The sequence below is a fragment of the Nomascus leucogenys genome, chromosome 13 (genome assembly GCF_006542625.1).
Source record: "Nomascus leucogenys isolate Asia chromosome 13, Asia_NLE_v1, whole genome shotgun sequence".
NCBI lineage: Eukaryota > Metazoa > Chordata > Mammalia > Primates > Hylobatidae > Nomascus > Nomascus leucogenys.
The window spans coordinates 31,214,549-31,237,009 of record NC_044393.1 but is presented as its reverse complement, the minus strand read 5'-3'; the positions used below and the strand labels follow the sequence as shown (position 1 = coordinate 31,237,009).

At 47.0% G+C, this 22,461-nt stretch overlaps 1 protein-coding gene across 4 annotated transcripts in view; it reads right to left on the bottom strand.

Annotated features, from left to right (window-relative positions):
* Positions 1-11,239: 11,239 nt before the first annotated feature.
* COMMD7 (COMM domain containing 7) overlaps positions 11,240-22,461 on the bottom strand; it is a 38,986-nt gene continuing 27,764 nt past the window's right edge. For 3 of the 4 annotated variants that reach the window (XM_030826258.1, XM_030826259.1, XM_030826262.1), the window contains 6 exons: positions 15,257-15,313; positions 15,136-15,173; positions 13,348-13,438; positions 12,975-13,024; positions 12,557-12,605; positions 11,240-12,002 (listed from right to left, as the gene is read on the bottom strand). In XM_030826258.1, the coding sequence (XP_030682118.1) occupies positions 11,926-12,002; positions 12,557-12,605; positions 12,975-13,024; positions 13,348-13,438; positions 15,136-15,173; positions 15,257-15,313 (362 nt within the window). In that variant the 3' untranslated portion in view covers positions 11,240-11,925. Of the gene's footprint in view, positions 12,457-12,556; positions 12,606-12,974; positions 13,025-13,347; positions 13,439-15,135; positions 15,174-15,256; positions 15,314-22,461 lie in introns of all 4 variants that reach the window. The other variant, XM_030826260.1, reaches the window with a different exon arrangement.

Below are 22,461 nucleotides of genomic sequence, written 5' to 3'. Positions count from 1 at the left end.
ATCGCGCCACTGTACTCCAGCCTGGGCAACAGGGAGACTCTGTCTCAAAAAAAAAAAAAAAAAAAAAAAAAAAAAAATTTAATTTTTTTATAAAGGCAGGGTCTCACTGTGTTGCCTGGGCTTGTCTCCAGCTCCTGGGCTCAAGCAATCTTCCCACCTGGGCCTCCCAAAGTGCTAGGATTGCAAGCGTGAGCCACTGTGTCCAGCCCTCACCTTACTGTCTTCTAACCTCATTTTTGTGTCTACACATCATGACCATGATCCTCTTTGTAGCACTCTCTTCAACATTAGTTATTCTCATATTAAAACGGGGGCCATTTACACTGGGAAACATTTTAAGAACTGTGATGTATCCATGCTTTGGAATCCAGTGCTGGCACAGTGATTCGTGCCTGTAATTCCAGAAGTTTGGGGGACTGAGATGGGAGAATTGCTTGAAGCCGGGAGTTTGAGACTAGCTTGAGCAACATAGCGAGAAACTGTCTCTACAAAAAATAGAAAAAAATTTAGGTGAGCATGGAGACCAGTAAAAGGCAAAACAGTAGGGACAGAAACCAGGCCAGTGGCTGCCAGGACTGTGCTGACGGGAGGGCTGAGCATGGTGGCACATGCCTGTAACCCCAGCTACTTGGGAGGCCGAAGCAGGAGAATCACCTGAGACCAGTAGTTCTAGACCAGCCTGGGCGACATGACAAAATCCCGTCTCTACTAAAAAATACAAAAATTGGCCAGGCATGCACCACAAGGCTTTTAGGCTCATCCGGGCTCAGGCGGCTCCATGGTGCTTCCAACAAAAATTGAAAAAAAAAAAGAGAAAAGAAAAATTAGCTAGGCATGGTGGCACGCACTTGTATTCCCAGCTACTCAGGAGGCTGAGGTGGGAGGATATCTTGGGCCTGGGAGGTGGAGGTTGCGGAGAGCTGCGATAGTGCACTCCACCCTGGGCGACAGAGTGAGATCCCATCTCAAAAACAAAACAAAAACAAAAAAAACAAAACAATCCAGCCATAAAAAGGAAAGAACTACAGATGCACTAGTAATATAGATGAATCTCAAAAACATTATGCTAAGTGGGAGAAGTGGGGCACAAAAGGCTACATAATGGGCCGGGCGCAGTGGCTCACACCTGTAATCCCAGCACTTTGAGAGGCCAAGGCAGGCGGATTACTTGAGGTCAGGAGTTTGAGACTAGCCTGGCCAACATGGGGAAACCCCATCTCTACTAAAAATACAAAAATTAGCCGGGCATACTCAGGAGGCTGAGGCAGGAGAATGGTGTGAACCCGGGAGGCGGAGCTTGCAGTGAGCTGAGATCACGCCACTGCACTCTAGCCTGGGTGACAGAGCGAGACTCCATCTCAAAAAAAAAAAAAAAAAATCAGCCGGGCATGGTGGTATACGCCTGTGGTCACTCAGGAGGCTGAGGCAGGAGAATCACTTGAACCTGGGAGGCGGAGGTTGCAGTGAGCCGAAATCACACCATTGCACTCTAGCCTGGGCAACAAGAGCGAGACTCCTTCTCAAAAAATAAAAAATAAAACAAGTCTCCATAATGAATGATGTCACTTACATGACATTCTGGAAAAGGCAAAGCAGTAGGGACAGAAACCAGGTCAGTGGCTGCCAGGACTGTGCTGATGGGAGGGCTGACTCTAACCACACACAAGGGCACTTTGTGGGGTAATGAAAATCGTCCATGTCTTGACTGTGGTAGTTTTTACACTACCATTACACATTTATCAAAACTCACTGAACTGTATACTCAAGAAGGGTAAATTTCACTGTATGTAAGTTACTTGACCGCTCCCACCCCCCTGCCAAAAAAACAAACGAAAGTGCTGTCCAAATATAAAGTATCATTAGACATTATAGCACTTTTCTAAGAGATTCTGAAATACCTTTGTGAAATGTGACAAATGTTAAAAAAAACAAAAACGAAACCCCAGCCAGGTGTGGTGGCTCATGCCTGTAATCTCAACATTTTGGGAGAACAAGGCAGGAGGATCCCTTGAGCCCAGGAGTTTGAGACCACCCCTGGCAACAGAGTGACACCCTGTCTCTACAAAAAAAAAAAAAAAAAAAAATTAGCTGGGCATAGTGCGCATGCCTGTAATCCCGGCTACCAGGGAGGATTACTTGAGCCCAGGAGGTCGAGGCTGCCATGGGTCGTGGTCACACCACTGCACTCCAGCCCGGGCAATAGAATGAGACTCTGTCTCAAAAAAAAAAATAAAGCAACTTGGAAAAGACCAAGTATCCTTTAGAAAAATATTTGTTGTTGAGTGTTCTGTCTTTCAGAAAGGCCATTTTCCACTCTGGCAAATGCTCATGTGTGAGGTTGCTGGTCCCACAAGGGAGCAGTTGACCACTTGGGCTATTTGAGGACTTTCCACAACATCATCAGCTTTTTTATTTTTAAAATATCAGGCTGTAGTGTAGTGGCACAGATCATGGCTCGCTGCAGCCTCTAACTCCAGGCTCAAGCAATCCTCCCACTTCAGCCTCCAGAGCAACTGGGACTACAGTCACATGCCACCACATCTGGCTAATTTTTAAGTTTTTTGTAGAGACAGGGTTTTGCTATGTTGACCAGGCTGGTCTGGAACTCCTGGCCTCACATGATCCTCCTGCCTTGGCCTCCTAAAGGGCTGAGATTACAGACGTGAGCCAGCCACTGTGCCAGGCCCAGCTTCTTTTTTTTTTTTTTGAGACGAAATCTAGCTCTGTCGCCCAGGCTGCAGCACAGTGGCGTGATCTCTGCTCACTGCAAGCTCCGCCTCCTGGGTTCACGCCATTCTCCTGCCTCAGCCTCCCAAGTAGCTGGGACTACAGGCGCCTGCCACCACACCCGGCTAATTTTTTATATTTTTAGTAGAGATGGGGTTTCACCTGTGTTAGCCAGGATGCTCTCCATCTCCTGACCTTGTGATCCACCCACCTCGGCCTCCCAAAGTGCTGGGATTACAAGCGTGAGCCACTGCGCCCGGCCCCCAGCTTCTTTTTTTAATGCCACTATAGTAAAAATAAACAATAGTGTCAGAACTGAACAGTTATAGGAAACAAGCATGATAGGCCAAAAAGTGAAAAAATGAAAGAAAAAAAAAAGAACTGAACAGTCAACACCCCCTCCCCCTACTTGATCTTCCCATCCCAGCCAAGCCAGTCCTCTTCCCTCCAGGGAAAGAATACAGGTATTTCTGGCTGATCTCCTCTTAGGCCAGACCATTACCATCCTAATGAACACTATACTCCAAAAGCAAATAAACTGCAATCAAAAGTGAGATTACCAGACAGCAGATTTCTAAACAGAATTGTAAGAAGAGTGAATCGATGCAAAGGTGCAGTGCTAACAGTAAGAAAAATCCTGCCCAAATCCCCCAGCATTGCAGCAAAATCCCCCTTGACAGTCTGCAGAGCCTGATCAATGCCCCTTATTCAACAGAGTATATTCGAGACAAAATTCCAATCCAGCAAAGGAACTGTAGTAGTTCTGGAGTTCATAATGGGCTCTGAACTATTGTAAATGGGAGTGAGGATATAATCTACTCTTACATAGAAAAAACAACTTGGCCAGGTGCGGTGGCTCACGCCTGTAATCCCAGTACTTTGGGAGGCCGAGGGGCAGATCACAAGGTCAGGAGATTGAGACCATCCTGGCCAACATGGTGAAACTCCACCTCTACTAAAAATACAAAAATTAGCTGGGTGTGGTGACACGTGCCTGTAATCCCAGCTACTGGGGAGGCTGAGGCAGGAGAATCGCTTGAATCAGGGAGTCAGAGGTTGCAGTGAGCCGAGATCACGCCACATCATTCCAGCCTGGTGACAGAGCAAGACTCCGTCAAAAAAAAAAAAAAAAAAAAGAAAGAAAAGAAAAAGAAAGAAAGAAAGAAAGAAACAACTTGTCAGTTATCTGTGTTCAGGGCTTATCACTCCCTCCCCCAGGGCCTAGCAAAGCCTTTGCCCGTAGGAGGCGCTCCAAGAATGTTGGTGGAGTCAGGGAGCAGGATAGTCAACTGCTCTGGGAAGAGGGCCCCCTTACACTGTGGAGCTGTCTGTGATCTATGTTAAAACCGACCCACAATCAAAACAACTTCCCTGGCCTTCTTTTTTTTTTTTTTCAGACAGAGCCTCACTCTGTCGCCCAGGCTGGAGTACAGTGGCGTGATCTCAATTCACTGCAACCTTCGCCTCCCAGGTTCAAGCAATTCTTGTGTCTCAGCCTCTGCAGTAGCTGGGACTACAGGCACGAGCCACCATACCTGGCTAAGTTTTTGTATTTTTAGTAGAGATGGGGTTTCACCATGTTGGACAGGCTAGTCTCGAACTCCTGACCTCAGGTGATCCGCCTGCCTCGGCCTCCCAAAGTGCAGGGATTATGGGTGTGAGCCACCACACCTGGCCTGGATTTCTTCTTCTTTTTTTTTTTTGAGACGGAGTCTCGCTCTGTCGCCCAGGCTGGAGTGCAGTGGCGCAATCTCGGCTCACTGCAAGCTCCGCCTCCCAGGTTCACGCCATTCTCCTACCTCAGCCTCTCCGAGTAGCTGGGATTACAGGCGCCTGCCACCACGCCCGGCTAATTTTTTGTATTTTTAGTAGAGACGGGGTTTCACCGTGGTCTCGATCTCCTGACCTCGTGATCCGCCCGCCTCAGCCTCCCAAAGTGCTGGGATTACAGGCGTGAGCCACCACACCCGGCCTGGATTTCTTCTTCTAAAGCCAGGGAGGTTTGTTAACATTGCTTCCATGGAGGCTCTACACTCAGCCTGATTTCATTTCGACAAAGGGCAGGACCTGTTCCAAGGCTGGCTTGGGGAAGAGGAGTGGGGCTAAATGATGCTGATTGTAGGGGTGATTGAGCTGAAAAGCAAGTCTCCTATCAAGAAGCTCCTGGGCTGGGCATGGTGGCTTATGCCTGTAATTCTAGCACTTTGGGAGGCCAAGACAGGCAGATCGCTTGAGCACAGGAGTTTGAGAACAGCCTGGCCAACATGGCAAAACCCTTCTCTACTAAAAATATGAAAATTAGCCGGGCGCGGTGGCTCAAGCCTGTAATCCCAGCACTTTGGGAGGCCGAGGCGGGCGGATCACGAGGTCAGGAGATCGAGACCATCCTGGCTAACACGGTGAAACCCCGTCTCTACTAAAAATACAAAAAATTAGCCGGGCTTGTTGGCGCCTGTAGTTCCAGCTACTCGGGAGGCTGAGGCAGGAGAATGGTGTGAACCCGGGAGGCGGAGCTTGCAGTGAGCCAAGATCGCGCCACTGCACTCCAGCCTGGGTGACAGAGCGAGACTCCGTCTCAAAAAAAAAAAAAAAAAAGAAAAGAAAATTAGCTGGGTGTGGTGGTGGCAGGTGCCTGTAATCCCAGCTACTTAGGTGGCTGAGGCACAAGAATCGCTTGAACCCCAGAGGTGGGGGTTGCAGTGAGCCAAGATGGCGCCACTGGACTCCAGTCTGGGCAAGAGAGCAAGACTCTGTCTCAAAAACAAGACAAAACACACACACACACACACACACACACACACACTCACACACACACACAAAGGAAAGAAAGAAACTCAGGGGCTAGTGGGAAAGAGAATCCTGGGAACAAATAATTACAACGATTTGATAATAAGTAGCTCACTGGTTAGTTAAGCATGCTCTGTGTGAAGTGATCTACCCCAATAACCTTGTGAGGTGAGAATTATAACTCTGTTACAAACAGGGAAACTAAGGTTCTCAGATGTTAAGGAGTTTGCCCAAAGTCACACAGTTAATAAGCAGAAAGGCCAGTATTGAAACCCAAGCAGGGCTGGGTGCAGTGGCTCACACCTGTAATCTTGATGCTTTGGGAAGCCTGAGGCGGGAGAATCACTTGAGTCAAAGAGTTCAAGACCAGCCTGGGCAATACAGTGAGACCGCTCCCCCAACCCCCACCATCCCGCCTCCCTGCTCTCTACAAAGAGAAAAAAGAAACCCCAGGCAGTCTGACTTCAGAGCTTGCACTCTTAACCCCTGAAGCAGAGGAATGAGGGCCCAAGGGGTGTTTATTATGGCCAAGAACTATCAGGAGAGGCCTTTAGAAATGGGGGGCAGTGCTGTGAGCCCAAGGGGAGGAGAGGCAGATGGCATCATGGCTCGGCGGCTGTAAGCAGCCTGGTAGTCTAGATGCTCCAGTAGGATGCCTGGCTAGGAGGCAGTGGAGATGGAGCATTGGAGGAGGTCAGCAGGGCCAGGTTGTCAGGGCTGGGTGTTCTAAAGAGTTCTGACTTTCCTCTGGACACCTGGCAGAACCCTGAGCAGTGGATCTGTTGGGTGACATGAGACTTGTGCATAAGAATGGTCACACAGGTAATGGGCTGGACTGTGGAAGCTGTGAGGCTGAAGACTCCAGGGGGGCCATCAGGAAGCCAATGTTGTGATCCAGGTGGGGCAGCAGTGGCTGAATTGGGCAGGGCAAGGAGCTCCCTGGTCAGAATCTGTCCGGTGGCCAGCTGGGTGCAACTCTTACACAGCACCCGGACTTGGACCTGCACCAGATGGCTTGGCGTGATGGAGGCCCTTCTAGTCTCAGGAGCCCATTTCTGAATCAAGCAGGACCCCATGGATCACAGGACAGCACTGTCTGACCCCTGACCGTGACCACAGTTTCAGTCTCCAGGCCTCAGTTTCCCCATCTGTAATATGAGTGAGTTTTAAACAGATTGTATTGGCCGGGCACAGTGGTTCACACCTGTGATCCCAGCACTTTGGGAGGCCGAGGCAGGCAGATCACCTGAGGTCAGGAGTTCAAGACCAGCCTGGCCAACATAGCGAAACCCTGTCTCTACTAAAAATACAACTCTAGCCGGGCATGGTGGAATGTGCCTGTAGTCCCAGCTACTCGGGAGGCTGAGGCAGGAGAATCGCTTAAACCCAGGAGGCAGAGGTTGCGGTGAGCCAAGATCACGCCACTGCACTCTAGCCTGGGCAACAGAGCAAGACTCCATCTCAAAAAATAATAATAATAAATAAATTGATTGTATTTTAGGTACCTTTCCGTTCTGACTTTCTGTGAACTTTTTTTTCTAATTTTTTATTTTTACTTCTTTTTTTGTGAATTTTTATTAATACATTAGATTCTCATGGTCTCAAGCTACATGAGGCTCTCTGAAAACTCATGAACACATCTGGATACGGTTCAAAGGCACTCATCTGTTCTTCTTTGGAACTTTTGGACAGTAAACTTGCTGGTGGAAGCAGAAATTGAAAGAATGTAGAGGTCAACTTGGCACTGTGAGGATTAATTTTGTGTCAACTTGGCTGCACCACAGTGCTTAGAGAGTTGGTCAAACACTATTCTAGATGTTTTTCTGAAGGTGTTTATGGATGACGCTAAATTTTTTTTTTTTGAGTTGGAGTCTCACTCTGTCACCCAGGCTGAAGTGCAGTGGCACAATCTCGGCTCACTGCAACCTCTGCCCCCTGGGTTCAAGCAATTAGATTCTCTTGCCTCAGCCTCCCAAGTAGCTGGGATTATAGGCACCTGCCACTGCGCCCGGCTAATTTTTGTATTTTTAGTAGAGATGGGGTTTCACCATCTTGGCCAGGCTGGTCTTGAACTCCTGACCTTGTGATCCACCTGTCTCAGCCTCCCAAAGGGCTGGGATTACAGACGTGAGCCACCGTGCCTGGCCGACACTAACATTTAAATCAGTGGATTTTGCCAGGTGCGATGGCTCACGCCTGTAATCCCAGTACTTTGGGGAGCCAAAGCGGGCAGATCACGAGGTCAGGAGTTCGAGACCAGCCTGACCAACATGGTGAAACCCTGTCTGTACTAAAAAAAAAAATACAAAAGTTAGCCGGGTGTGGTAGTACACACCTGTAATCCCAGCTACTCAGGAGGCTGAGGCAGGAGGATTGCTTGAACCCTGGAGGTGGAGGTTGCATTGAGCTGAGATCGTGCCATTGTACTCCAGCCTGGGCGACAGAGTGGGATTCTGTCTCAAAAAAAAAAAAAAAAAATCAGTGGACTTTTAAGTACAGCACCCCCCCATCCATGTGGGATATGTTCCAAGACCCCTAGCAGATTCCTAAACCCACAGATAGTCCCGAGCCCTATACATATGTTTTTCTTGATCTGACAACAGTACCTGCTACTAAGTGATTAACAGCATATATAGCATGGGTACCCTGGAGAAAGGATTGATTCCCGTCCCACAACATGAATTCATGTCCAGGATGGAGTGGGCCAGCACGAGATTTCATCATGCTACTCAGGATGGTAGGCAATTTAACGCTTATAAATTATTTCTGGAATTTTCCACTTAATATTTTCAGACTGTGAGTAAATGAAACCAGGGAAAATGAAAACATGGATACGGGGGGACCTATTGTATGGCAAATTCCTCTCCATAATGTGGGTGGGCCTCATCCAATCAGTTAAAGCCTTAAAAAAAAAAAAAAAGCCTCGCATCCTATCCCTTCCTCCCCAGCAGGGAATTCTGACAGCAGACAGCCTTTATTTTCCTATTTTTTTTAGAGACAAAGTCTCACGCCATTGCTCAGACTGGTCTTGAACTCCTGGGCTCAAGTGATCCCCCTGCCTTGGCCTCCCAAGAAGCTGGGAGTACAGGTGTGCGCCACAGTACTTAGCTAGTAGATACCCCTTGAACTGCAGCTCTTCCTGCATCTCCAGCCTGCTGGTCTACTCTGAAGACTGACCATGTCACTGTAATCATCTGAGCCAATCTTTTAAAATAAAAATCTCTCTCCCCACATACATATACATATGTACACATACATCCTGTTGATTTTGTTCTCTGAGAACTGTGATTAACACTGGCACCATTTATCAAAACTGCTCATACTGGACCAGGCGCAGTGGCTCATGCCTGTAATCCCAGCACTTTGGGAGGCCAAGGTGGGTGGATCACCTGAGGTCAGGAGTTCGAGACCCAGCCTGGCCAGCATGGCAAAACCCCGTCTCTACTAAAAATACAAAAAAATTAGCCAGGTGTGGTGGTGTGCACCTGTAATCCCAGCTGCTCAGAAGGCTGAAGCAGGAGAATCGACTGAACCCAAGAGGCAGAGGCTGCAGTGAGCCAAGATTGTGCCACTTCACTCCAGCCTGGGTGACAGAGCGAGACTCCGTCTAAAAAAACAAACAAACAACAAAAAAAAAACAAAAAAAACCACGGCTCATGCTGGTTATAATCCATCCACAAAACTGAATATGCTACGGCCACAGGGAGGGGATGCAGACTCTTTATGTAATGATATGGAAAGATCTCCTAGATGTATTAACAAAAGTATGTAGAGTGTGCAATTATCTGTGTAAAAAAAAAAGGGTGTAAAAATAAAAATTCCCGTTGTTTATTTTTTCATTTTTTGAGACAAGGTCTCACTCTGTCGCCCAGGCTGCAGTGCAGTGGTATGACTGATCACAGCTCACTGCAGGCTCTAACTCCTAGGATCAACTAATCCTTCTGCCCCAGCCTCTCAAGTGGCTGGGACAACAGACACACACCACCAAGTTCAGCAATTTTTTTTTTTTCCCGATACGGAGTTTTGCCTGTTGCCCAGGTTGGAATGCAGTGGTACGATCTTGGCTCACTGCAACTTTTGCCTCCCGGGTTCAAGCAATTCTCCTGCCTCAGACTCCTGAGTAGGTGGGATTACAGGTGCCTGCCACCACAACCAGCTAATTTTTATATTTTTAGTAGAGATGCAGTTTCACCATGTTGGCCAGGCTGGTCTCTAACTCCTGACCTCGTGATCTGCCTGCCTCAGCCTGCCAAAGTGCTGGGATTACAGGTGTGAGCCACTGTGCCCGGCCATGTTCAGCAAACTTTTAAATTTTTTGTAGAGACAGGGTCTCCCCATGTTGCCCAGGCTGGTTTCAAACTCCTGGCCTCAAGCAATCCTCCTGCCTCGGCCTCCAAAAATGCTGGGATTACAGGTGTGAGCCACCGTGACTGGCCCTATTGTTTCTATGTGGGGGAAAAAAAAAAAAACCTGTGGAAGGGTACCTAAGAAACTAACAACAGAGGTTATCTATTGGAACAGACCAGTGGGAGAATTAAGTAAATGGGAGACAAGGGAGAAGAAACCTTTTGTTTTACTCTTTTTTATACTCTTTGATAAATGTACATATTCTATGACCCAGCAGTTCCATACCCATGTAATTACCCTATAAACATACTTCCATATGTGCAAAACAACGTATATACAAGGATATTCTGTTGTGGCATTATTTGTAAGAGAAAAAGAACGGGAACAACCTAGACACCCATCAGCAAGAAACTGATTAAATAAATCATCCATTTGAAGTAAAACGGTGCATTTGTTACCAAGAATGACGCAGTTCTCTGTGTTCTGATATGCAACGATTTCCAAGTTGAATGGAAAAAAGAAAGGTGCAGGACAGTGGGTACATAATGCTACCATTTGTGTGGGAAGAAAAGTGAAACTATACGCATATCTGTTTGCAAATGCAGTTAATGTCTCCAGAACACAGAATAAACTAATAACAGTGGCTACCTCTGGGGAGGAGAACGGGGTAACTGGGAAACGATGGTGGGGAGGGGTTATTACCTTACACTGTACCTTTTGAATCATGGGTATCTTTTATCTATTCAAAACTTTATAAAATTTCTGAGGAGGTATTTGCCAGGCGCGGTGGCTCACACCTGTGATCCCAGCACTTTGGGAGGCCAAGACGGGCAGATCACAAGGTCAGGAAATCGAGATCATCCTGGCTAACATGGTGAAACCCCCTCTCTACTAAAAATACAGAAAATTAGCCGGGTGTGGTGGCGGGTGCCTGTAGTCCCAGCTACTCAGGAGGCTGAGGCAGTAGAATGGCGTGAACCCGGGAGGCAGAGCTTGCCCTGAGCCAAGTTGCCGCCACTGCACTTCAGCCTGGGTGACAGAGCAAGACTCCGTCTCAAAAAAAAAAAAAAAAAAAAAAAAATTCTGAGGAGGAGGGGTAGTGGAGGAGGAGGAGCAGGAAAAGTCACATGCTAGGGTGGGGGCTAAAGCCATCTGTACACAAAGCATTTCACATGTTATGCTTTTTCCTGTGGCTTTTAACCTGAGTTTCCCCAGAATTGCTCTTACAAATTCCAACTTTGGAACAGACCCAATTTCACTGGAGACCCAGGATCGTCACAAAACCAGGAAGATAATTTTTAAAGACAAGAGCAAGTGCTAGCTCTCTGCAAGATACATGACTCTTTAATCTATGCAGAAAGACAACTGGATCCAGACCTTTTCTTCAGAACCTTTTTATTCATCATCTAACCAACAGAGGTGGTTGGCTCGAACTCAAACTAAAATGGCCTCAAAAGGCCCGCCTCGTTACAACATGACAGGGCAAAACCAGAAGTATTGACAGAGTTTAGCCTCAGTTCTCTGCAGAGAAGACCAAGCATGTATTTATACACAGGTGCCTCATTAAGAACTGATTGGCAATGTTCCACCAGCACAGACCCAGAGTGTGCAGAAATCCGTGGGAGCTCTGTACATGTGTCATTCAGACAATCCGCCGATTCCTCAGCCATAAACAAGCTCTTGCTTTTTGGGAGGAGGGTGATCAGCATGTTATCTTGAATGATGGCACCATTTATTTACTCTGGAACTTTGAAGGGGAGGTGACAACTTATTTTCTCCCCTGAATCTGAGATGCAGTGGCCTGTCAGAGTATCTAAAATGTGTCCTGGAAGACAGATAGGTGGTGGTGGTTGCCCTAACAGAGAGTTTATGGGGTAATTGTGTTGGGCTCTTTCAGTACTTAATCCTGCTGTTTTTCAGAAACCCTTTGTACCTGGGCCCCATGGAGCCAGCAGGGCCCCATAGAGCATCCCACAGGCCTGTGAGTGAAGTGCCTCTCAGAGCAGTCACCCAGGGAAGGGAAGAGGGCAGGGAACGGGGCCAGGGGAGATGCAGGGACAGAAATCAGCAGAAACACTCCATGCTGGTTCTGACTCGCTCCATCTCGTGCAGGAAGCTGTAGAACTGAGGCAAGGTTAATTCTGGGGAGAGAAAATTCAGATAAATGTTTCCAACTCCACAGAATCATCCAAGAAAATTAATTTCCACCCAGAGGATTTTTTTTTTTTGGCTTAATACATCTAAGCAGCTCTTGATGGGTAATTGATCATAATAAAGAACTGAGAGACTTGAATGCAGAAGGTTCTCTGCTCCAAAGGAAAAAAAAAGGGGAGTGAGTGTTCAAATGGCACAGCTCCATGGCACAAAGAGATGAAAGGGTATCATTCGGGATGTTCAATGTGACTTCTATGGCAAGAGCTTCTTGCTCGTCAACCTTCTTCTTCAATCCCAGCCACTCCGTTCCCTCCCTTTCCCTTTTTCAAAACGGCTCTTCAACTGTGGGGGCTCCAACCTGCCAATGGCTTTCTAACACTCCTTGTGCCATCTTTCAGGAGAGGAAAGGCAGTGGAACAGCTACTCCACAGCTGGCAATGACTGTTTTTATAGAAGACATGATTTGTGGTGAGCGTCACCAGCCCCTGACTGCAGAGAACACAGAAAAGGTGAAGAGGCTCAAGTGGGAATTCAGACTCACCTATATACACATTTTCGATTTGATTTCCTTTCTTAACCACCAACTTTAGCTGATGAAAGAAAAAGAAATAATTTAAATTAAAATGATGACAACTGGGCAAAGAAATTCTTAAAACCCTTTGACTTAATTAAGCTTCCAACCTGAGTCATACAGGAGCAGTCTGGATCATCCACCACCAAAAATTCTAACAATTCCCATGATTACAGGAACAATCACGCATCAATGAATAACACTAGGATCTATTCATCTGAAAGTAGGCAAGTTAGTGACCACATCTTTAGCTGGCCACACTGCTTTGAGATATATAAGGTACTTCAGTAAAACATCCATTTAAATATCCATTTAACCCAATGTAGATTTGATAATTTTTAACCAAGTCAAAAATCTACCCATTTTCAAGGATCAGGAGAAGACTTACTTGTAAAAATATACTTCCCACTTTCTCCAATTCGCTGCTCCCAGATGTCACTGTGACAAAAAAAGAGAGAGAGAGAGAGAGAAATAACAAGCGACTGATTGAGGACTGACCCTGAAGACCCCAGTTTTGCAATTGTCCAGCAGAAGCCATGTGGGGGCAAGTATGAGGGCAGCAAGGTGTGCTCTTGGAAAGTCAACTTATCCAGAGCCATGAATGGAAACAGCTACTGAATGTGGACAGAATACAAAACAGCAGCTACTGCCCCAACAGTGCTGGGGACTAGGTCATGCCTTCCCCATAGTGGCTGTGTCACAGCCTCTGCACCCCAACCCTGTACCACCCAAATAACCCAGGACTGGTTGTAACTAGTTACCTCCAAATTTCCACTCCATATCTATGAGCTGGTTAATCATCAGAGTCTGACCTATGGCCCATCGAGCAAGGGTGGGAGCATTCTGCTTCCACTGGAACAAAAGCAAAAGCCAAAGTCAATTACAATAGGAAAATCTCCCCCTCTCCATCCTGCCCCAAACATTGCAATATTTAGCATTGACACAGATAATGGGGAGGGTGCAGAATGAAGGGCTCAGTCTATATGCACATACCTAGGGATGGAGGAGGGCACAGAATGGCAGACCACAACATTAATGTTGTATTTTTCATTCCAAGATTTAATCCATCTTGGAAAAAAAACGGTGCTGCCATCATACTGGCCCCCACATGGCTTCTACTAGACAATTGCAAGATTGGGGTCTTCAGGGTAAGTTCTCAATCAGTCACTTGTTATTTTTCTCTTTTTTTTTTGTCATAGTGACATCTGAGAGCGGTGAATTGGAGAAAGTAGGAGGCATATATATATATACATTTTTTTTTTTTTTTGAGATGGAGTCTTGCTCTGTTGCCCAGGCTAGAGTGCAGTGGCGTGATCATGGCTCACTGCAAGCTCCACCTCCCGGGTTCACGCCACTCTCCTGCCTCAGCCTCCCAAGTAGCTGGGACCACAGACGCCACCACCACGCCCGGCTAGTTTTTTGTATTTTTAGTAGACATAGGGTTTCACCGTGTTAGCCAGGATGATCTTGATCTCCTGACCTCGTGATCCGCCCACCTCAGCCTCCCAAAGTGCTGGGATTACAGGCGTGAGCCAACAGGCCTGGCCAGTAGGAGGTATATTTTTACAAGTAAGTCCTCTCCTGATCCGTGAAAATGGGCAGATTTTTGACTGGGTCAAATCAGGAGAAATGATTAGAGATGCACTGAATAATGCTGGTTAAAGCTGTGTGTATGACATGCGCTTGAAGCCAAATGAAAACCTTAGGCTGGGGAAATGATGATGCTGATAGATGGTTTGGCCTTACTTGGCATTTCCCATTGTTTTCTCTCTTCATGATATAAAAGCAAGGGGCTGGGCATGGTGGTTCACGACTGTAATCCCAGCACTTTCAGAGGCTGAGGCGGGTGGATCACCTGAGGTCGGGAGTTCAAGACCAGCCTGACCAACATGGTGAAACCCTGTCTCTACTAAAAATGCAAAATTAGCCAGGCATGGTGGCACATGCCTGTAATCCCAGCTACTTGGGAGGCTGGGGCAGGAGAATTGCTTGAACCAAGGAGGTGGAGGTTGCAGTGAGCTGAGATTGTGCCGTTGCACTCTAGCCTGGGCAACAAGAGCGAAACTCTGCCTCAAAAAAAAAAAAAAGAAAGAAAGAAAGAAAGAGGCCGAGCACGGTAGCTCATGCCTGTAATCCCAGCACTTTGGGAGGCCAAGGTGGGTGGATCATGAAGTCAGGAGTTCGAGACCAGCCTGGCTAACACAGTGAAACCCCATCTCTACTAAAAATACAAAAAATTAGCCGGGCATGGTGGCATGTGCCTGTAGTCCCAGCTACTTGGGAGGCTGAGGCAGAAGAATCACTTGAACCCGAGAGGCAGAGGTTGTGGTGAGCCGAGATCATGCACTGCCACTGCCCTCCAGCCTGGACAGAATGAGACAGACAAGAAAGAAAGAAAAGAAAGAAAGAAAGAGAGAGAGAGAGAGAAAAAAAGCAAGGAAGGAAGGAAGGAAGGAAGGAAGGAAGGAAGGAAGGAAGGAAGGGAAAAGAAAAGAAAGAAACGCAAGGGATCTTAATTAACCATTAACCTTGATTAGGAGGAATTATACCTTTTCAGAAAAGTAAGTGGCTTTCTCCTCACTAAGACCTATAAGAGAACAGAAGGAGATATTAACATAATAAAAAGCCTCAGAAGCCAGTCACCCTGAGCAGCCTTGGCCAATGACCTACCCAGAGTTATGAAATCCGCCTGGACCTGCTTGGCTGTGAGACTCTTCTTCAAAGCACCTGGGAGGCAGGGGAGAAATCAGTTAGAAAGGCAGACCAGTGAATTAGTCGGCAATAAGTATTTAATGGGCACAACCTATGTGACCTAAAGGACAAAAGGAACACCCAAAGACTGGCCAGCTTCAAGAAGATCTCAACCCAGCCACGGGGAAAGAGCATCCGAAATGACCAGAAAACAAGAAAGACAGTACATTTTAAAATTTATTTATTTTATTTAAAAAATATATTTATTTTTGCCGGGCACAGTAGCTCAAGCCTGTAATCCCAGCACTTTGGGAGGCCGAGGCAGGCGGATCACGACATCAGGAGATCGAGACCATCCTGGCTAACACGGTGAAACCCTGTCTCTATTAAAAATACAAAAAAAAAAAAAATAGCCGGGCGTGGTGGCAGCCATCTGTAGTCCCAGCTACTCCGGAGGCTGAGGCAGGAGAATGGTCCGAACCTGGGAGGCGGAGCTTGCAGTGAGCCAAGATCGCGCCACTGCACTCCAGCCTGGGTGACAGGGCGAGACTCTGTCTCTCTCTCTCTCTCTCTCTATATATATATATATCTCAAAATAGATATATATTTATCTCTCTATATATATTTATCTCAAAATAGATATATATTTATCTCAAAATATATATATATATTTTTTGAGATGGAGTCTTGCTCTGTCGCCCAGGCTGGAGTGCAATGGCGCGATCTCGGCTCACTGCAACCTACACCTCCTGGGTTCAAGTGATTTTCTTTTTTTTTTTTTTTTTTTTGAGACGGAGTCTCGCTCTGTCACCCAGGCTGGAGTGCAGCGGTGCAATCTCAGCTCACTGCAAGCTCCGCCTCCCGGGTTCACGCCATTCTCCTGCGTCAGCCTCTCTGAGTAGCTGGGACTACAGGCGCCCACCACCACGCCCGGCTAATTTTTTTGTATTTTTAGTAGAGATGGGGCTTCACCGTGGTCTCGGTCTCCTGACCTTGTGATCCGCCCGCCTCGGCCTCCCAAAGTGCTGGGATTACAAGCGTGAGCCACAGCGCCCGGCCTCAAGTGATTTTCATGCCTCAGCCTCCTCAACAGCTGGGACTACAGGCATGCGCCACCACACCCAACCAATTTTTGTATTTTTAGTAGAGATTGGGTTTTACCATGTTGACCAGGCTGGTCTCGAACTATTGACCTCAAGTGATCTGCCCACCTCGGCCTCCCAAAGTGCTAGGATTAAAGGGGTGAGAGCCACCATGCCTGGCACATATTTTTTTTTAATTGTACAACACAATTATTTATCCCTCCAGCAAGTGTGAGAGAAGTCAGAGACAACAGAAAAGACTTCACGGACTTGGGGATGGAGCAACTGGTCTGAGGAATGAGTAAGGCTACGAATTCCTGGAGCAAGAGTCAGGGGAGTGTAATGTCAGGTTGGGCACAGGGGGCAACCACCTAGAGCTCCACAATGCATTATGTAGCCACTATTGCATGTGGTTATGCAAATTTTAATTAAATAAAATTTAAAATTCCATTCCTCAGTCTCACTAGCTCTTTCTTGTGTCAAACTGTCACACAAGGCCAGGGACCATTGTACTGAACATTGAAGATTACAGACCATTTACATCTGCAGAGAAAGTTCTATTGGATGGTGTTGTCCTAGGAAATTAGCTTTCACGCAGTATGCCAGGATGGACTAAACAGACTAACCTCTACAATTCACAAGTCACTTCTAGAGGGGCTGTCAAAACTTCTCAGAAGCCCTAGGAACACCCCCTGTGGTGGCCACCTTGTTTTGCTAGGCTCCAATTCCTGAAAACAAAGCCAGCAATCTGGGCTTCTCAATGTTTAACCTGCAGGCTACATCCCCAGTCACAATTTGGCAACCACTCTCAAATTTTCCACTTTTTAGTTCACCAGAAAATGACTAATTAAAGAATAGGAAGATGCCCACCACCATCAAGGGAAGGCCCTGAACCTATACGCTAAACCCAAGTCCCCACCCCCACCTCACTCCAGAAAAACAATCCTAAAGGCTGTTGTACCGGTAAAATCAACCATATAAACAAAGGGAGGAAATCTTTTATCTCCAAAATCAGACTGAGCAAGGAAGCCACACGGAATAAAAAAGGCAAGACCCCAGGAAACCTTAGCCATAAAGGCCCTCTGAGAAGGTGGCTACTTCCCAGCCAATCCAATTAACTCCTAACTACCATGAATACAGCATCTTAGTTTATATCCAGTTCAAACACAATGCTTTATTTGACAATCCCCAAACACTGGGCTTTATTATTGTAACTTTTTTTTTTTTTTTTTTTGAGACAGTGAGACAGGGTTTCACTCTATTGCCCAGGCAATCTCAGCTCACCTCCTACCACCCTGGGGTGGGTGGGTGGGGCTCAAGCAATCCTCCCACCTCAGCCTCCCATATAGCTGGGACTACAGGCATGTGCCACGACGCCCAGCTAATTTTTTGAATTTTTGTAGGGACAGAGTCTTGCCATGTTGCCCAGGCTGGTCTCAAACTCCTGAACTCAAGCAATCGACCCACCCTGGCCTCCCAAAGTGCTGGGATTACAGACATGAGCCACCATGCCCAGCTATTATTTTAACTTAATTTACCAGGAAAAGATTAAGCATTTTGGGGAGAAAATTTGGCAAATGCAGATAGTCAAGAATTGTACTGCCAAGAATTCACCCAACCAAGCTGCACCCCAAAGCACACTGAGACATACAGGGGAAGCTCTTTAGCAATGTGGATGGTAGGGATGAAAGGTCATGGAGAGACCAGGCACGGTGGCTCATGCCTGTAATCCCAGCACTTTGGAAGGCTGAGGTGGGTGGATCACTTGAGTTCAGTAGTTCGAGACCAGCCTGGCCAACATGGCAAAACCCCGTCTCTACTAAAAGTACAAAAATTAGCCGGGTGTGGTGGCACACGCCTGTAGTCCCAGCTACTCGGGAGGCTGAGGGTGCAGTGAGCTGAGATGGCGCCACTGCATTACAGCATTACAGCCTGGCGACAGAGCGAGACTCTGTCTCAAAAAAAAAACAAAAAAACAAAAAAACCAGGCTGGGCGCCTGTTACAAAATTAGCCAGGAGGGTGAGGCAGGAGAATCATCTGAGCCTGGGAGGTGGAGGTTGCTGTGAGCTGAGATCCGTCACTGCACTCAAGCCTGGGAGACAGAGCGAGACTCCATCTCAAAAATAAACGACAAAAACGACAAACAAAAACCTCAGGTCAGACCATGCTTTTTTTTCTGCTCAAAACCCTCTACTATCTCCTATTTCACTCACAGTAAAATCCAAAGGTTGTACAATACCCTGCATGCTCTGGCCTCCTCTTAGAACCCCTAGGCTCTCTCCCTTGCTTACTCTGCTATTTTTAGAATATGCCAGGTAGCTTTCTACCCCTGGCCATTTGCCCTTGCAGTTCTCTGCACATAGCTCATCCCTTCGCTTCATTCAGGGTTCTGCCTGACTCTTACCTCCTCAGAAAGGATTCCCGACCATTCTATTTCACATTTTTTCTTTTTTTACTTTTTTTTTTTTTTTTTAAATCTCATTCTGTCACCCAGGCTGGAGTGCGGTGGTGTAATCACGGCTCATTACAGCCTTGACCTCCTGGGCTTAATGGATCCTCCCACCTCAGGCTCCTAAGTAGCTGGGACTGCAGGCATGCTCCACAATGCTTGACTAATTTTTAATTTTTTTTCTAGAGATAGAGTCTCACTATTTTGCCAGTCTCGAACTCCTGCCCTCAAGCAATACTCCCACCTTGGCCTCTCAAAATGCTGGGATTACAGGCGTGAGCTGCCAATCCCAGCCTCATTCCAATTTAAACAGCACTGCCCTTTACTTATACTCGTATAATGCTGTGGGATATTCTGCAGTGCATTTATAACTACCCAACTTTATGTTATATATTCATTATCAATTTTTCCACTAGAAGACCAGCTTGATAAGAACAAAGACTAGGCTCATTTTGTCTACTGCTGTGTCCCAAGCTCTGAGAGAAATGCCTGGCAAAGTATATTGGTTGGCACTCAATAAAAACACGTTGAATGCAAGAATCCTTACAATGGATTGCTATCCAGGCTTTAAAACAATTATGTAAGGCCAAGTGCTGTCATCCCAGCACTTTGGGAGGCTGAGGTGGGAGGATACTTGAGCCCAGGGGTTCAAGACCAGTCTGAGCAATACAGGGAGACCCCACCTCTACAAAATAAAAAAATCAGCAAGGTATAGTGGCACAGGCCTGTGGTCCCAGCTACTCAGGAGGCTGAAGTGGGAGGATGGCTTGAGCCCAGGAGGTTGAGGCTACAGTGAGCCATAATTGCATCACTGCACTCCAGCCTATGTAACAGGGTGAGACCTCATCTCAAAAAAAAAAAAAAAAAAAAAAGACATAGCTCAGTAGCTCTTGATGGACCAATCTGCATAATATAATGTCAAGAAAAAAAGGAAACGCACCTATAATCCCAGCACTTTGGGAAGCTGAGGTGAGAGGATTGCTTGAGGCTTGGAATTTGAGACTAGCCTGGGCATCATAGCAAAACCCTGCCTCTACAAAAAAATAATAAAAAATTACTTGGGTGTGGTGGTGCACACCTGTAATCCAGCTGCTCAGGAGGCTAAGATAGGAGGATCGCTTGAGCCCAGAAGTTTGAGGCTGCAGTGAGCCATGATGGCACCACTGCACTCCAGCCTCGGTGACAGAGCTAGACTCTATCTCTAAAAATAAATAAATAAAAAGAAGTGTTAATTTGGCCGGGCGTGGTGGCTCACACCTGTAATCCCAGCACTTTGGGAGGCTGAGGCGGGTGGATCACTTGAGGTCAGGAGTTTGAGACCAGCCTGGTCAACATGGTGAAACCCTGTCTCCACTAAAAATACAAAAATTAGCTGGGCATGATGGTACATGCCTGTAGTCCCAGCTACTTGGGAGGCTGAGGCAGGAGAATCGCTTGAACCTGGGAGGCAGAGGTTGCAGTGAGCTGAGATCACACCACTGCACTCCAGCCTGGACAACTCTGTCTAAAAAAAAAAAAAAAAAAAAATTGTTACTTAAAAAAAAAAAAAAAAGGAAACAGTTAAAGGAGCAAGGCCACAACAGTCAGCAAATGACAGAGCTAAGTGGCTTATAGGCCAGAGGGTCCCCACACCAAGTTCTTTCTACACCAGGTCATTCTCAGACGCTATCTTGGTGCTGCGGTATCAAGCAATGCCTCGACAGTTGCTGACAATGAAGGCAACCAAGCTGCAGGGACCGAAGAGCAAGCTCTCCATCCTGAAGTTACCTCGGGAGAGCAGAGGCCAGACTTGAAACATGGATTGGCATCATGCTAGGCCTCAAGCTCTTAACTTCTTTTTCAGCTTTTTCCTGTGGTGATTCCTTTGTCCTAAGCAAATGCCAGCCACAAGACAGACCTGCAACATTTGACCCTATGTCAGACAGAATGAAAATTGTGTTGGGGCCTCTTGGGGGGTGGGGTGGGGGAAGGGATAGCATTAGGAAAAATAGTTAATCCATGCTGGGCTTAATACCTAGGTGATGGGCCGGGCGCGGTGGCTCATGCCTGTAATCCCAGCACTTTCGGAGGCCGAGGCAGGTAGATCGTGAGGTCAAGAGATCGAGACTGACGGCCGGGTGTGATGGCTCATGCCTGTAATCCCAGCACTTTGGGAGGCCAAGGCGGGGCGGATCACAAGGTCAGGAGTTCGAGACCAGCCTGACCAACATGATGAAACCCCATCTCTATTAAAAATACAAAAATTAGCCAGGTGTGGTGGTGGGCGCCTGTAATCCCAGCTACTCAGGAGGCTGAGACAGGAGAATTGCTTGAACCCGGGAGGTGGAGGTTGCAGTGAGCCGAGATCGTGCCATTGCACTCCAGCCTGGGCCACAGAGCAAGACTCCGTCTCAAAAAAAAAAAAAAAAAAAAAAGAGATTGAGATTATCCTGGACAGTGTGGTGAAACTCCGTATCTACTAAAAAGTATAAAAATTAGCTGGGCATGGTGGCATGCGTCTGTAGTCCCAGCTACTCAGGAGGCTGAGGCAGGAGAATCACTTGAACCCAGGAGGCAGAGGTTGAAGTGAGCCAAGATCGTGCCACTGCACTCCAGCCTGGCGACAGAGCAAGACTCCATCTCAAAAAAAAAACAAACAACAACAACAACAAAAAAAACCCTAGGTGATGGGTTGACAGGTGCAGCAAACCACCATGGCATCCTATGTAACAAACCTGCACACCCTGCACATGTACCCCAGAGCTTAAAAAAAAAGAAAATTGTGTAAACTCCAACAGCTGCAGTCAGCAAAACATGATACGTGGGGAAATTTAAGCACATCCTTCTTCAAACACAGATAACTTTGAGATGGTCCTTTTTTTTTTATTTGAGATGGAGTCTCACTCTGTCCCCCAGACTGGAGTGCAGTGGTGCAATCTTGGCTCACTGCAACCTCCGCCTCCCAGGTTCAAGCGATTCTCCTGCCTCACCCTCCCAAGTAGCTGGGACTATAGGCACACACTACCAAGCCCCGCTAATTTTTTGTATTTTTAGTAGAAACCAGGATGGTCTCGATCTCCTGACCTCGCAGTCCGCCTGCCTTGGCCTCTCAAAGTGCTGAGATTACAGGCGTGAGCTACTGTGCCTGGCCTCTTTTTTCTTTTCTTTTTTTTTTTTTTGAGACACAGTTTCACTTTTGTTGCCCAGGCTGGAGTGCAATGGCGCAATCTCAGCTCACTGCAACCTCCACCTCCCAGGTACAAGAGATTTTCCTGTCTCGGCCTCCCAAATAGCTGGGATTACAGGCATGCGCCACCATGCCCGGCTATTTTTTTTTTTTGTATTTAGTAGAGACGGGTTTTCACCATGTTAGTCAGGCTGGTTGCGAACTCCTGACCTCAGGTGATCCACCCACCTCGGCCTCCTAAAGTGCTGGGACTACAGGCGTGCACCAATGCGCCCGGCAACAGGCACCAATTTTCACCAGAACTGCAGCCTTAGCCAAACCCTCAAAGCTGTCAAACAATATGAAGGACAAAACAAAGGGAAGTGAGGGTGACGATTTCAGTTTTGCCAAGACAGTTGGAAAAACAGCAAACATTGTTCTTATTGATTGTACAAATGGGAGCCCAAGGAATGGATGCAGGCTTGGTGAAAACTCCTGGAGGAGGAA